The sequence below is a fragment of the Giraffa tippelskirchi genome, chromosome 2 (assembly GCF_054371585.1).
Source record: "Giraffa tippelskirchi isolate mGirTip1 chromosome 2, T2T-mGirTip1v1.2.pri, whole genome shotgun sequence".
Taxonomy (NCBI): Eukaryota; Metazoa; Chordata; class Mammalia; order Artiodactyla; family Giraffidae; genus Giraffa; species Giraffa tippelskirchi.
In genome coordinates this window covers 25,163,988-25,179,334 of record NC_137276.1, presented here as the reverse complement: position 1 = coordinate 25,179,334, position 15,347 = coordinate 25,163,988, and the positions used below count along the sequence as shown (strand labels likewise).

Here is a 15,347-nt window from a genome sequence, read left to right as displayed (position 1 = left end):
AACTGGACTTGGAGCAACAGACTGGTTCCAAATAGGAAAAGGAGTATGTCAAGGCTGTATATTGTCATCCTGCTTATTTAACTTATATGCAGAATACATCATGCAAAATTCCAGGCTAGGTAAAGCACAAGCTGGAATCAAGATAGCCTGGAAAATTATCAATAACCTCAGATGCACAGATGACACCATGTTTATGGCAAAAAGTGAAGAACTAAAGAGCCTCTTGATGAAAGTGAAAGAGGACAGTGAAAAAGTTGGCTTAAAACTCAACATTCAGAAAACTAAGATCATGGCATCTGATCCCATCACTTCATGGCAAATACATGGGGAAAAAATGGAAACAGTGGCTGCCTTTATTTTTTGGGGCTTAAAAATCACTGACTGCAGATGGCGATTGCAGCCATGAAATTAAAAGACGCTTATTCCTGGAAGGAAAGTTATGACCAACCTAGACGCATATTAAAAAGCAGAGACATTACTTTGCCAACAAAGGTCCATCTAGTCAAAGTTACGGGTTTTTCCAGTAGTCATATATGGATGTGAGATTTGGACCATAAAGAAAGCTGAGCACCAAAGAATTGATGCTTTTGAACTGTGGTGTTAGAGAAGACTCTTGAGAGTCCCTTGGACTGCAAGGTGATCAAACCAGTCAATCCTGAAGGAAATCAGTCCTGAGTATTCATTGGAAGTATTGATGCTGAAGCTGAAACTGCAATACTTTGGCCACCTGATGCGAAGAACTGGCTCATTGGAAAAGACCCTGATGCTAGGAAAGATTGAAGGCGGGAGGAGAAGGAAATGACAGAGGATGAGATGGTTGGATGGCATGGCCGACTCAATGGACATGGGTTTGAGTAAGCACCGGGAGTTGGTGATGGATAGAGAAGCCTGGCATGTTGTAGTCCATGGGGTCTCAAAGAGTCAGACACAACTGAGCAACTGAACTGAATTATTTTTGTTTAACTGATCTCTATATCTTTATTATATATTTATAACTATTTCTCTCTCAGATTATACCCTACCCCACTTTCTAACCCCTCCACTACCTCTGGCCCCTGACCCTCATTTTTCTGCTGGAGTCCATGCTGGACACACAAGAAGCATTTGGGAAGCTTCAGGTATTTGCTCAGGACCTCAATGAATGAGGCCATGAGAGGATCCCCACAATGCACTGCCATTTGTGGGTTCACACATGCTCCATGTTGTGATATCTTAAGCATATCCTGTAGAAACCAAAAATAAATAACGATAAAGCAACATTATTAGGTTGTTTTAAGTTTTAAAAAATTTTATTGGAGTACAGTTGATTCAGTTGTCCCTGGTGGCTCAGACAGTAAAGAATCTGCCGGCCATGTAGGAGCCCCAGGTTCAATCCCTGGGTCAGGAAAATCCCCTAGAGAAGGGAATGGCCACTCACTCCCATATTCTTGCCTGGAGAATCACATGGACCGAGGAGTCTGGGAGACTATAGTCCATGGTGTTGCAAAAAGAGTCAGATGTGACTGAGTGACTAACATTTAACTTACAGTTGATTTGCAATGTTGTGTTAGTTCCTGCTGGACAGCAAAGTGAATCAGTTACACATATACACATATCCTCCTTTTTAAAAGATTCTTTTCCCATATAGGTAATTACAGAGTATTGACTAGAATTCCCTTTGATGTATGGCTGGTTCTTATTATCTATTTTATACATAGTAGTGTGTATATGTCAGTCCCAATCTCCTAATAAAACAGTTTTAAAAAGTATAGACTTTTCTAAGTAACAGTTTATAAAAGATGTTTTTAATAGAAATTAATTTCTAAAGAAATAGAATGAATGTACCTACAGAAAGAAAAGGATTTGTCCAGTGTTATGGAATGTCACAGAGTTTAGTTTGCAGGAAGCAATTCATAATTCCTAGCATGGTGGCTTTTCGCTGACTTCAGATCCTTTCTTATTCTGTCTCCAAAGTGGTCTCTTATGACTGCTGCTCAGTATTCTCCTCCCCATCGTGTCTATTTGCACCATCATGCCTTGGGCCATATCATCCCTCTCTCCTTTCTGACTTTCCAATCCCACACATTCTTCAAGCCTGCTCCTTGTTTCCCCATCTCTGTGAAACCCTACCTGATCCACTGCACCTTTCCAACTAGACTGAAATTCCCTCTGTGTGTTACCCCATAAATACCTATTAAAGGTACTCCGAGGAGATAGGTAGTGGGGTCTGAGAATGAACATTCCAAAATCGAATGGCTGGGAATAAGAGCATTGCCAGTTCTCTGCAATCCTTCTACAAATGAGGCAGTGTGCTTGGTCTGTTTAATAGGATCAAATAGTTTTCTGTGAACAACCTTTTCTTAAGCTGTGATCATATGACATGATCTTGTTCTCTAGAGCTATGCTAATCTATAGCCCATGTGTATATAGAAAACAAATGGGCTGTGTGGTAGACTGGTTGGCAGTTTCCTAAGTGCTCACACATAGTGAGTATTCAGTAAGTACTTGCAAAGGGATTACTGGTTGTATTCCTAGCAGACCAGCTATTCAGTTGTATTCAGGTAAAACCTCATGGATTGTCACTATATTAGCACAATCACAAGCTCCAGTGACCAAAGCTTAGCTTCAAATTGCTACTGCCCACATGAGCATGATGTTAGCTATGGTTCACTGAGATTCTTCAGTTGAGTTCAAACTCCTCATCTGTTGCAAGTGACCTCCTGATGTGTGTATGCCTTGTCCTGAAAATAGTTCATGTGACTGCTGAATTTCATTCTAGCCATTTAGAATTTAGAAAGGTATTATATTAAATTAGACCATGTAGTTTCTCTTTCCTTCCTTCCTCCCTGGCCCCTCCCTTCCTTCCTCCTTCCTTCCCTCTCTCTTTCCCTTCCTCCCTCTTTTCCTTCAATACTGCTTCTCTGGTAAGGAATCCTACACTTATGACCCTGTATAAACCTATATCTTCTTATATATCTTTACATGTTATGAAAAATACTTAGTCTACCACATGAGATGCTCTCTGATGCTTCCATTCCATATTTTATAAAAAATAATTGGGATTTGATCCACTAGATGTATTTTATAATCCACCAGTAGAACACAGCCTATCGTTAGATACTGATATAGTAGTCAGTAGCCCTTTTAATTTTCTGGGAGAACCAGAATGCTGAAGGGACAGTAGCTAACCCTTATGTCCAGAAATGGCTCTGCACATGCTGAGCAACTTTTAGAGAGCATATTAATGACGATTCTGGGTATGGGAAACAGTAACTAATTTTGTTGTTGTTCACTTGCTCAGTCATGTCCGACTCTCTGTGGCCCCATGGACTGCAACATGCCAAGCTTCCCTGTCTTTCACCATCTCGCAGAGCTTGCTGAAGCTCATATCCATCGAGTTGGTGATGCCATCCAACCATCTCATCCTCTGTTGTCCCCTTCTCCTCCTGCCTCAATCTTTCCCAGCATCAGGGTCTTTTCCAATGAGTCAGCTCTTCACATCAGGTGGCTAAAGTTATTGGAGCTTCAGCTTCAGCATCAGCATCAGTACTTCCAGTGAATATTTTAGGGTTAATTTCCTTTAGGATTGACTGGTTTGATCTCTTTGCTTATTGAAAGAGAGAGAGAGAGAGAGAGAGAGAGAGAGGCATTATTAGAATCCCAGAAAGGGAATGCATTTAGACCTCACAAAGGTCTCTATCCCATAACATCACGAAGTGCCTTCTTTCTTTCTTTCTTTTCTTCCATCTCTGCTTTTCTCTTCTTTCTGGCTGAATAGTTGAAGGTGTCCCAGACACGTTTCTCTGAGTCTCATGCTACAGTTTCTCAAGGCAGTCTTAAAGTCTGGGAAACGTGTCTTTGAACCAGCTTCGGTGAGGATCTACCCTGGTCTAATCGGCTACAGACAGGGACAGAGCCATATAGTACAACATGGGCATAGGGTTCTACACCTAGAAATCTGTGGATCTGGGAGGATCCAGCAGCTGACAGAGGCAGGGATTATTGTGATGCAGAAAGAGAGCTCCCAGAGTGCCCACTGGAGGAGCCATGCTCATTTGAGCTAGATAAGATCCCTGAGTTTTTGTGGCCCTAGCGTTTTCAAAGGATGGTCGTGCATTTGTCAAGCAAATCACAGATGATTGTGTTTGACAGATCCAATATTGCTTTGAGGATAAATGGTGAAAATAACAGAATAATAATGGAAAATGAAGACTTTATTTACTTAATTGCCTAGAGATTAATTAAACAGATGAAATCTGTTCCACCATATTATGGAACCGTTTTCAACATTTATCCTAAACATACTGTTGGGGTTATTACTATCATTTGTGTGTTCATCTATCTACTCAGCTGATATTTAATAATACAGAGCAGGAAGGCACAATGCTAGGCACTAGTGGAAAAATAATTTAATCAGATCTAAATCCTATCTTTAAGGACAGTACAATAAAGAAGGAGAAAAAAATTGAGGTACACTGATAATTGATGGTGGCATAAAACAAATTACGTATGAATCTAAGATCCATCTCTTTCTCACTCGGTAGCAGTGATTAGGCAATTTGCCATCTCAAAATTTTCATTTCCTCATCTGAAAAAAATTATACTGCCAATTTCAAAAGTTTAAGAATTAAGAGAGATGACATATTAAATTAATAATAAAAGGAGCCTTTCCTCAAGGTCCAGTGATGAGCACTCTGTGCTTCCACTACAGGGAGTGTGGGTTTGATTCCTGGTTGGGGAACTAAGATCCCACATGCCACATGGCCAAAAAAAGTTGATAATAACATTTTTGGTACATTAGATGCTCAATAAATATTACACTTAAAAAGTATTAGTTCCACATAATGTGATCTCTATATTAGTAAGCATTACACAGATTTAGGTGTTGATGTATGGCTCTATTTGAAATGTTTACATGCATTTAGTTCTCATAGAAACAATGAGAAGGGTGCTATTATCATATCCCCAGTGTGCAGATTAGAAAAATGCAGCAAGGAGAGATTGAGTTAATTGCCTATGATCCCACAGCGACTGAGTGATGGAGCCAAGACTCTAACTTGGAGTGTCTGATTCCAAAATGCATGCTTTTAACTACCCCACTGATATATAAAAAGGAAAGGATATTTCAGCTTGGTTTGTGAAGGCTGCATTTCAGTCTCTAATGAGTGATTTTCAACTCTGACTGCACATCCTAATCACCCATGAGCATCTAAAAGCTATCGATTCCTGAATGATACTCCAGGGTAGTGGTTCTCAGAGTGTGTTCCCTGACCATCAGCCTCATATCATTTATGTGTTTGCTAAGAATGTAAATTGTTGAACCCCACCCCAGACCTCTCAAATACAAAACTCTGAGGGCTGAGCCCAGCATCTGTTTTAATAAAAATATTCTGATATAGCTAAAATGTGAGAGGACTATTGCTTCAGACCAATGAAACCAGAATTTACGGGATTGGGACCTGTGCATTGGTATTCAATATTTTTAGAAAGTTTCTCATGGCATTATAATGTTTAGTCAAGATCAGGAAACTTTCATGGAAAGTGGTATTGAGTTGTGCCATCAGTAGGGAATATGCAGAGTGGGGCAGAAGGAAAATTCCAGGTGGAGGGGCAGTTTGAGCAAAAACATCAAGGATGAGAATGTTGGTGTGAACTGGAGAAATGTGTTGAGACAAGATTATCTTGAAATTTAACAGTCTAGCAAATCAGTTTGTCAAGCATTTGTCCTTTGTCGCCTCAATACCTCCCTCATGCATACACCAATATCCAGTTTTCTTATTTCTGGGGAAGATTTTTCTCTTGAATTCATATCCACAAGGAGAGAAAAACACACCAGAATTTAGCTCCGTCACTTCCTCACAGCAGCCCATGTGCTACAAACAGGCAGTCCTGAAGTTCCAAACTGGATTTTAGAGCCAAGTGACCCTGGCTAACTGTGTGTCTTTGGACAGTTGTGTGAAGCTCAGTTTTCTCATCTGCTTAGTGAAGGGGCTGAATGAGATCGTGGTTTCACAGTTGTTGTGCCCAGCTTTCTTGGGCACTATTGTGTCTAAGTGAGATGTTCCTGGTTTCTGATAAGCTTATGCTTGACCTATTGCACATGTTAGAACTTGGAGACTGTGTATGAACAGAGAATTCAGTTGCTAAAAATAAGTTTGAAAGCCACTTGGCCTTTTCCAGGTACTTCCATCAGTAACATCTGCACTTACGTCATAGCATCTGTGAGCATGTGGTTCCAGGAGCCAGTTTCAGTTTCTTTCCTGGAGGCTTGGCTGTGGCTTTTTATGTCCTTTTGTCCCCTGTGTCCTTGGTCCTTGCTCAGATCAAGAACTCTCAATTTCGGAGAAGAATCCCTATCTTTCCCCTTTAGGGTTTCACATGATCCTTGTATGCTGATGCGGAGCTTGGTAATTGTTATAAAACTAAATATCCCCAGGAGGAAGCCACTTCACACATTATTCAGGTCTATGTAGATTTTTTTCTGTTTTCTCACCAGTTGAGCAATTGTCACGATAAAAAATTATCTGGGACGTAGACAGGAAAGTGAGATCTTGTTTGAGCCTAAGAAAAGTTTTAAGACCCAAAAGTGAGTTTGGGGCTTACTCAGGGCCTTATGAAGTTTTGCCTGAGTGAAAGTGTTGTAATCATTTATTCAAAATGTGTTTGTTGATGGTCTACCAAGGATGTTGCCAAAGATTAAAAAAAAAAAGTAGAATCCTACTTCTTTGAAATTTGCATCTAAGTATAGAAGACATACAAATACAATTGCATAAGTGATGTGATTAAACCATGCAAAGCCGTGGTTCTAAGACTTGGCTGTGCATGGAAATCACCTTGGAGCTTTAAGACATGCAGATGACTTGATCCAACCCCAAAGGTTTTGATTTCATTGGTTTGGGGAGGGTTTCAGGCCTCTGGATATTCCAAGGCTCCCCCAGTGACTCTTACGAGCATCCAAGTTTGAGAATCACCAAGGTAAGGAAGCAGATAAAGTTCTTCAGTGAAATGAGGGATACTGCTGGAGGGAAGAGGCCAACCAAGCAGTGAAGGAAGGGTGAGAGGTATCTGGAGAAGAAAAGGGGCAGGGAGAGAGTTAGATACAAGGGCGCTGCAGGCAGAAGGGATAGGAGTCAAGACAGCTGGGGGCTGCTCTCGATGGAGAGCTGTTAGTCAGTCTGTCTAGTTCTGGCCTAGTTCCTGTGTCATCTTAGACACATGTCCATTGCTCTTTGCCACAGTTTCCCATTCACTCAAATATAACTAATGATAACTGTTCTCCTTACCTTAAGTGTTTTGCTTTAAGGTCAAAGGAGATGAGGAAAAATTAAAAGATAGTATGTTGATGATCATTAGGTAAAAAATAAAGCACTAGAATAAAAATCTCTTTCATTCAGTTTCTTTGGGGAAAGAACTATTTCATATAAATGCACTTTCTCTGTTGCTGAGCACAGGCTTTCTCCAGTTTCAATGAGTGAGGGCTACTCTCTAGCTGCAGTGCTTGGGCTTCTCGTTGGAGTGGCTTCTTATGTTGTGGAGCTCGGGCCCTAGGGCGTGGGGCTCAGGAGTTGTGGTGCACAGGCCTAGTTTCCTGGCAGCGTGTGGGATCCTCCTGGACCAGGGACTGAACTCACGTTCCCCACACTGACAGGCGGACTCTCAACCACTGGACCACCAGGGAAGCCCACATAAATGAACTTTTTAAGTAACTAAGTTTAGCCATTCAACACAATAATCATTAACAAAAATCATTTTATTTTTCCTATCATAGGTCATTTGCAGCCCTATTTTCTTAAACTGAGTTAACTGATATCATTAGTCCCCTGCTTCCCGTTTTCTCTGCTTGCAGCCTCTTAGCGCAGATGTCAGATAGTGAACTGTGATATAATAACAGTTAGGGCCTTAGGACCAGAAGATGCATAATAGATTTATGGTGTGGAAGATTGGGTTTTGGGTTCTTTGGTCTGTTTTTCATAAGTTTTCTATTTGTCTTGCTATCTGGGTACCAGCTGTTGATTCTCATTGTTTTAAATTTGACTTTTCCTTTCTAACTTGCTGCCTCTTATCTATTCAGAACTGAAAAAACAGAAAACCAATCTTTGAATGAGATTGAAAATAAGAGTAGAAAGACTAAGTGTCCGATTTTGCTGGAGAGAGTGGGTTATGCAATGTCTCTAGTATGTGAATGTTTTCATGTCTGTGTTGCCTTTCTAAGCTGACTTTCTGGGTCCTCTTCTCGCCTGGATATCTCATGCAAGACTGGGCTCTATATGTGGAAGGTTGGAGGCCCGCAGGAATTAGATTGTAAAGATTCTCAGCCTTCCTTTTTCTGGCTGTTGGCCATAGAATTCTAAGGTTCCCCATTCCTTCCACCAGAATTGTGTCCTTGTCAGATCAGATATTGAATATTTGTTACCAAATATTTATTGTTTACAAGGTAGAGGTAAGGAAAAGTAGATAGGTTCAAACTCAGGAGGGCAGGAGTGTCTGGAAGCAAACAGCCAGAAGGGAGGTTTAACCACTTTCCCCAGGAAGAAGAAAAGTGGTATGGAATATGGCACCTCAGGTGGAAAGGAAGTGACAGAAATTATCGGGTGTGAGATGGTAGAGAGTCAATGACAGAAGTTTAGACCAGCTTTACTATGGGGTACATTACATTATTCTGTGCTCTTTTTGCTTCTACGTTTTTGAGAGTTACTGACTCCCTGGCTGTGCTCCAGGACACCTGAGTTGTAACCATTACAGGTGGCAGCTGCCAGAGGCCACCACTCTGCAGGGCCCGCAAGTCACCATAGTCTGTGGGTCCTCAGTACAAGACAGGCCTCCTTTAGAAAGTAGCTTTCTGAGTAATAACCCTGAATGCCTCCCCACCCTGTTGTCTGCTGTCCTTGTGGTCACTGAGCTTCTGACTCTCCTTTCCTCCCCAGGTCAGTGGCCGGATTGGATAAGGAGGCAGACCTGGTGCACATGGAGGTGCGGACAGCGGACGGATGTGAGTGCTGTGGCCACCAGGCTGGGCGGGGGAAATCTGCCTGCAGGCCTCTCTCCTCCACCCCCACCAATTTGCATTTTAATGACTTGGGAAGATGAAAAGCCCTGAGCTTCCTTACCGCCATATCCATCTTTATTTGCTAGAGTGGGGGAGAGGCCTTCAGTCCCAGGGGAGACGTTTCATTGAAATAAACTCTCAGGAATGAATTTTCTGGGGATGGGAGTTAATGTGATGAATTTTGAGGCTCCTGTTAGTAATTTCCTGGCATCTTCAGTGTAATTCGAATAAGAATGTCCATAGCTCATCGTGGTATTTTGCATTCATGTGGTGAATTGCAGGGATTGCAAGCTTTAAAAAACTAAACCTTTACATAGTCAAGATTACAAAAAAAATGTAACTGGAAAAATTATTTGCAAAGCTATTTGTTCATCTGTTCAGCAAATATTTAGGAATGGCCTACTGTGTGCCAGGCAAGTTTCTCAGCCCTGGAAATACCATGCTGAACAAGACCTCTATTGTCCCTGCAAATTAGTAATTGAATCCAGGATTTCACGCCTGTGACCCCTTTGCACCTATATGCATCTTAAACAGAATTTGACTGATAAAGTATCATTTTGCACCAATTTAAGACTAAACTGAAACTGAAAGTATCCACAGGGCCCTTTCCTGTCCAATTAAAAAAAAAGATCAACTTAAAATGTATTAAATATGTGAATATATGTGATATACATGAAATATGTAAAATATATGAAAACTAATTAGCATATTCTAGGTCATAAATAGACCCAAATAATCCATGAAAATAACAGTGACTTAGCAGTGCAGCAGATCAAAGTACCGTGCTGTGAGTTGAGGTCCTGGATGCTGCCACCCATTAGCTATGAGACCGAGACCCCCTAACCTCTCTGTTCTCCAGCTTCCTGTTATCTGGGGCACTCATCCTTGCCCTGCTCAGCTCAGGGTTATGGGTTGAATGTACAAACATAAGGAGATTGTGTTTGGCCTGTATGCTGACATTAGGGTATCATTCCGGATACATTAAGTAAAGAAGCTGCATGAGCTGTGTCTTTGGGAAATCTACTGCTTTTGAGGCCAAACACAGATGTGTGATAGAAACATGTGCTTTGGGGAATATATTTTATTTGCTTTATTTTTATTTTTAAAAGAGTTAGAAGGCAATTGACATGTTACTCTATGCCATCAGTCTACTGAGTTCCTTCCTTCCTGCCTTTCTTCTTTCCTTTTTCTTTTTTGATTCTTGAATAAATGTAAGTCTCTGAAGCATCCAAGGATGAGGGATGACCCACACTCTTTGTACCTTTTTTTTTTTTTTAACAGAAGAGCTATTTAAGATTTAGGGAGATAATGCCACATATTCAAATTCAGTGATCATAAGTGTGGTGAAACCTGAATTCTAAATTACTCTTACTGCTGAAGAGAAAAAAAAACAAAAAAACAAACAAAACTGGAACACTGGAGGAAGGATGAGATGGAGGGGTTTGAAGGGGTGTAGTAGAGGAGCCAGAGGGGAAGAAGACAGCAGCTCTCAGAAGATGAACCACAGACCAGTTTTCAGGACAAGCCCGGCCCTGGCGTTGATTGCATGTCAACCTTTTTAAGCCATATATGTGACCTGTGGTATCTGCCTGTGTGACCTTCTACCTGATACAGGAATCCCTTCCCAACAACCTCTTATAGTATGTCCTCAGTTTCCATGAGCTCAGGCTTAACACATATCCTTTTCTGTTGCTGGACAACTCCCTTTTTTAAAAAAGTAATTTCTTACCTTAAGCTTAAACTTATTTTCTGAAAGTTCAAGAATTCTGGTCCATATTAGAATAAGGCCTATAGTACAGGATTGCCATGAAATTTTATAAGATTAAAAATGCAAAACACATAGAAAAGTTCCTGGCCTCTTGTCAAAAATTGAAAAAAGCAGAGTCGACTTAAAAAATAGTTACAACCTAAAGTGAAGAGTTATGTTTTATTCGGTGGGAATTTTTAGGACTTCAAGCCTGGGAGACAGCATCTCACGTAACCCTGAGAGAGCTGATCTGAGGAGGTGGGGGAAGTAGTCAGGTTATATAGAATTCTGCAAAAAAGGACAGGTAGTCTGAACATCAAAAGTATTTTGTGAATTAAAGAAAAGCCAGATATCCCAAATTAAAGAATATAGCACTTTTATTCATATGGGAAGATGCAAGAGTCTGGGCTCACTGAAATCATTCCTTTCACATCTGGGGCCAGTATCCTATGTTTTTCACATCCTGAGTTCCTCAGTGTTCACCATAGGGAGTGGCTGCACCCTGGTGCCTGCCAGATCACAGGTATTCTCCTCCATCCTAAGTGTTCTTAGGGCTCAGGAATTCACATTTGGAGGGCAAGAATTGCTGATGATGTGAAATCATTGTGTATTGATATAGCAGGAAACACTCCATTTCTCAGCATACAGAAATATAAACAGGGATAAATGTCATGTGCCATACTTATATTAAAGTATAGTATATATTAATTCTGTGTCAATTTTTAGGTTTTATAAAATCAATTTTTCAACAGTTCAAAGAATCTTCTTTCAACCCAGTGAATTGGTTCTAACCCCCACTATGTTTAGAAAGTGCACATAAGACTGAGCTGAACTGGGGATGTTTTATTTTGCATACAGTAGTGAAATGCATGATTTCTTTCTTCTTTGGTGTGTGGTGAATTCTTTCTTACACACTCATGCATACACATATGTTTCTATCTTTTTGATCATTGCAACATGGTACAAAATATATTTTATTTCCTTCCCCCTCACTCCGACGTTGTAGTTTAGACTTGAATTTGACTTAGACTTGAATTTCACCAAATTCACATGGCTAGCCTAGTGAGAGAATAAAAACATGAACATAAAACTCTCAACACACTACAAATGAAAGAGAACTTCTAATAAAGATCAACTATGAAATAGCCAATGCTAACATCATATTTAATAATGAGATGTTGAATGCTTCCCCTCATAAGTGTAGGAAAAAGGCAGGGATGTTTACTATTAACTCCTCTTTTCAACACTATGCTGAAAGTCCAGTCAGTACATGAAAAGTAGGAAAATGAAATGTAATTCATATAGATTACAAAGGAAAAAACTGAGCTGTTATCATTCTCATTGACATGATTCTCTTTATAGAATATCCCAAGGAATCTGGGGGAAAAAGCTTCTATAACAAATATGTAAAGCAGGGTTGTAGGATACAAAACATTCAGTGGAGAGAGGATGATAATTTTTAATGAATGGCTTTGGAAAAATTTGGGCAACCATATGGGAAAAACAAACCTTTACCTGTGATTTACAACTTATACAAAATCTAACTCAAAATGGATCATATTTCTAAATGTAGACTATAAAATTATAAAGCTTTTGGAAGAAAATAGAGGAGAAAATCTTTTTGACCTTAGATTGACACCAAGAGCAAAACTGATAAAATAGAAGATTGATAAATTAGACTTCATCAAAATTAAAAAAAAAAGAATTGTTCTTCAGAAGACACAGTAAAGACAGTAGGAGAAACTATTTGTAGGTCGTATAACTAACAAAGGGCTTATGCCCAGAACACATAAAGAATATTTAAAACATAGGAGTAAGAAACAACCCATTAAAAAATAGGAAAAAAGGTTGAATAGAACATTTACCAAGGAAAATATAAAGGTGACAAATAAACATAAATATCTGTGTTTGTATATTAAATAATACCTAGATCCCTTGTGTCCTTTTGTAATTCATATATTTAAAAGAGCAATAATGTCTTTGAGAATCTTAAATCAAGGAGGCGGGGCTAAGATGGCAGAGGAATAGGACGGGGAGACCACTCTCCCCTACAAATTTATGGAAAGAACATCTGAACGCTGAGCAAACTTCACAAAACAACTGAACCCTGGCAGAGGACATCAGGCATCCAGAAAAACAGCCCATTATCTTCAAAAGGAGGTAGGACAAAATATAAAAGATAAAAAGAGAGACAAAAGAGGTAGGGACGGAGACCCGTCCTGGGGAGGGAGTCGTAAAAGAGGAGAAGTTTCCAAACACCAGGAAACGCTCTCACCAGCGGGTTTGGGGGAAGATTTCGAATTTCAGAGGGCAACATAACCAGGAGGAAAAATAAATAAAACCTACAGATTACGTGCCTAAAGGCAACTCCCAGCAAAGAACCCCAGATGCTTGCATCCGCCACCAGCAAGTGGGGGCTGAACGGAGAGGAGCGGGTGGCACAAAGACTGGCCCGAATGCCCTGAGGACAATCTGAGGGAGCTAATGTGAGATAGCAACCTAAACTGTGGGACAGCCAGAGAGAGAGAACTATCCCGCAAAAAGCCCAAATCTAAGGCACTGCCGGCCCGCTCACAGAACAAAGGACTGAGCAATACCAGAGGAGAGCTAGCCGGCTGTGGACCGCCCCATCCCCCGCCGGACACAGCGGGCAGGTGGGCCAGCCAGAACCGGAAAGGGGCAAACTCGGCCCCAGAGAGGGCACCCCCTACCAAACTGCAAACAGGCTTCCAGTTTCTAAGCAAAGATTGCCTGAGATCCCAGAGGGTTGACATCCGCCGGGAGGGTTGCAGCCAGAGACCAGCTTCCCAGAACTGACACAAGGCACACCAGAGCCCGGCGCGCCCAGAAACTGAGGCGGGGACCAGGGAGGTGATAAGTCGCACCGCCCAAACAGGGGAGAGCGCGTTCGCTAAACACCTGGCTGCCTGAGCTGCTCCGACCAGGATCGGCACAAACCGCGGGCCCAACCTAGTCTGCGCCTTTGTGGAGTACTCGGGAACCTGAACCTGAGCGGCTTAGACCTGGGAAGTGCACGCATCTCAGGGCCCACTCCCCGGCAGAGTAACCTGAAGCCTGAGCAGGGCAGACTGGGAAAGCACACACACCGTGAACGGGGGCAAACCCAGTGTGGCCGAGACACTGCAAGCTCTCCACACACACGCCAGTGATATTGGTTTGCAGTGTTCCTCCCTCCCCACAGCACGACTGAAAAAGCGAACCTAAAGAGACCACCTCTGCCCGTTTGTGGCAGGGTGGAAATTAGACACTGAAGAGACCTGCAAACAGAAGCCAAATAAACAGAGGGAACCGCTTTGGAAGTGACAGGTCAACAGATTAAAATCCCTGTAATTAACACCGACTACACTGAAAGGGGCCTATAGATCTTGAAAAGTATAAGCAGGAACAAGGATCTATCTGAAACTGAACTGACCCCACACTGTTCACAACAGCTCCAGAGAAAGTCCTGGATATATTTTTACTATTATCATTTTTTTTTTTAATTTTTTAAATTTTTTTCTTTTTTCTTTAAGTCCTCTGTTACACCTTTAATTTTCATTTTTATAACCCACTATTACCTTGCAAATAAAAAAGACCCTATTTTTAAAGCAAACTGCATACACATATCTTATACTTTTTGTGATTTTGTTTTTTTTTCTTTTATATTGTATTTTTTTTAAGAGTCTAACCTCTACTCTAGATTTTTAATCTATGTTTTACATATTTGATATCAATTTTGTACATTTAAGAACCCAAACTTTAGTACCCATTATTACTCAGGAGTGTGCTTACTGGCTTGATTACTCTCTCCCCCACTGATGCTCTTTCTTCTCCCCCAGGGAACCTCTATCTTCCCCCCTCCTCTTTCTCTTCTCAACCCAATTCTTTGAATCTCTGAGGGTATTCTGGGCACTGGAGAACACTTCGGGAACAGAATACTGCCCAGATCTCTCTCTCCCCTCTTGATTCCCCCCTTTCTACTCATGCTCACCTCTATTTCCTTCCTCCCTCTTCTCTATGTATCTCCGTGAACCTCTCTGAGGGTTCCAGACTGTGGAGAGCACAGAGGGAAGTGCTTACTGGCTAGACTGCTCTTTCTGCATTTGAGTCCCCCTCTTCTCCTCCTAGTCACCTCAACACTCCCGTCCCTCTTCACCTCTCCATGTAACTCAGTGAACCTCTCTGGGTATCCCTCACTGTGGAGAATCTTTTCACCATTAACCTAAAAGTTTTATTATCAGTGCTGTATGGATGGAGAAGTCTTGAGGCTACTGCAAAAATAAGACTGAAAACCAGAGGAAACATTAATTAATAAGAGGTCATCCAAAAGCCTCCATACATACACTGAAACCAAGCTCTACCCAAGAGCCAATAAGTTCCAGAGCAAGACATACCACACAAATTCTCCAGCAATGCAGGAATATAGCCCTGAGCATCAATATACAGGCTGCCCAGAGGCACACCAAACCCATAAACATCTCAAAACTCAATACTGGACACTCCATTGCACTCTAGAGAGAAGAAATTCAGCTCCACCCACCAGAACACAGACACAAGCTCCCCCAACCAGGAAAC

General features: G+C 41.3%; 1 protein-coding gene across 5 annotated transcripts in view; it reads left to right on the top strand.

Annotated features, from left to right (window-relative positions):
* The window catches only part of SORCS3 (sortilin related VPS10 domain containing receptor 3), a 626,056-nt gene that overhangs the window by 435,155 nt on the left and 175,554 nt on the right, over positions 1–15,347 (top strand). For all 5 annotated transcript variants that reach the window (XM_081543145.1, XM_081543168.1, XM_081543160.1 and 2 more), the window contains one exon: positions 8,904–8,968. In XM_081543145.1, the coding sequence (XP_081399271.1) occupies positions 8,904–8,968 (65 nt within the window). The remainder of the gene's footprint in view (positions 1–8,903; positions 8,969–15,347) is intronic.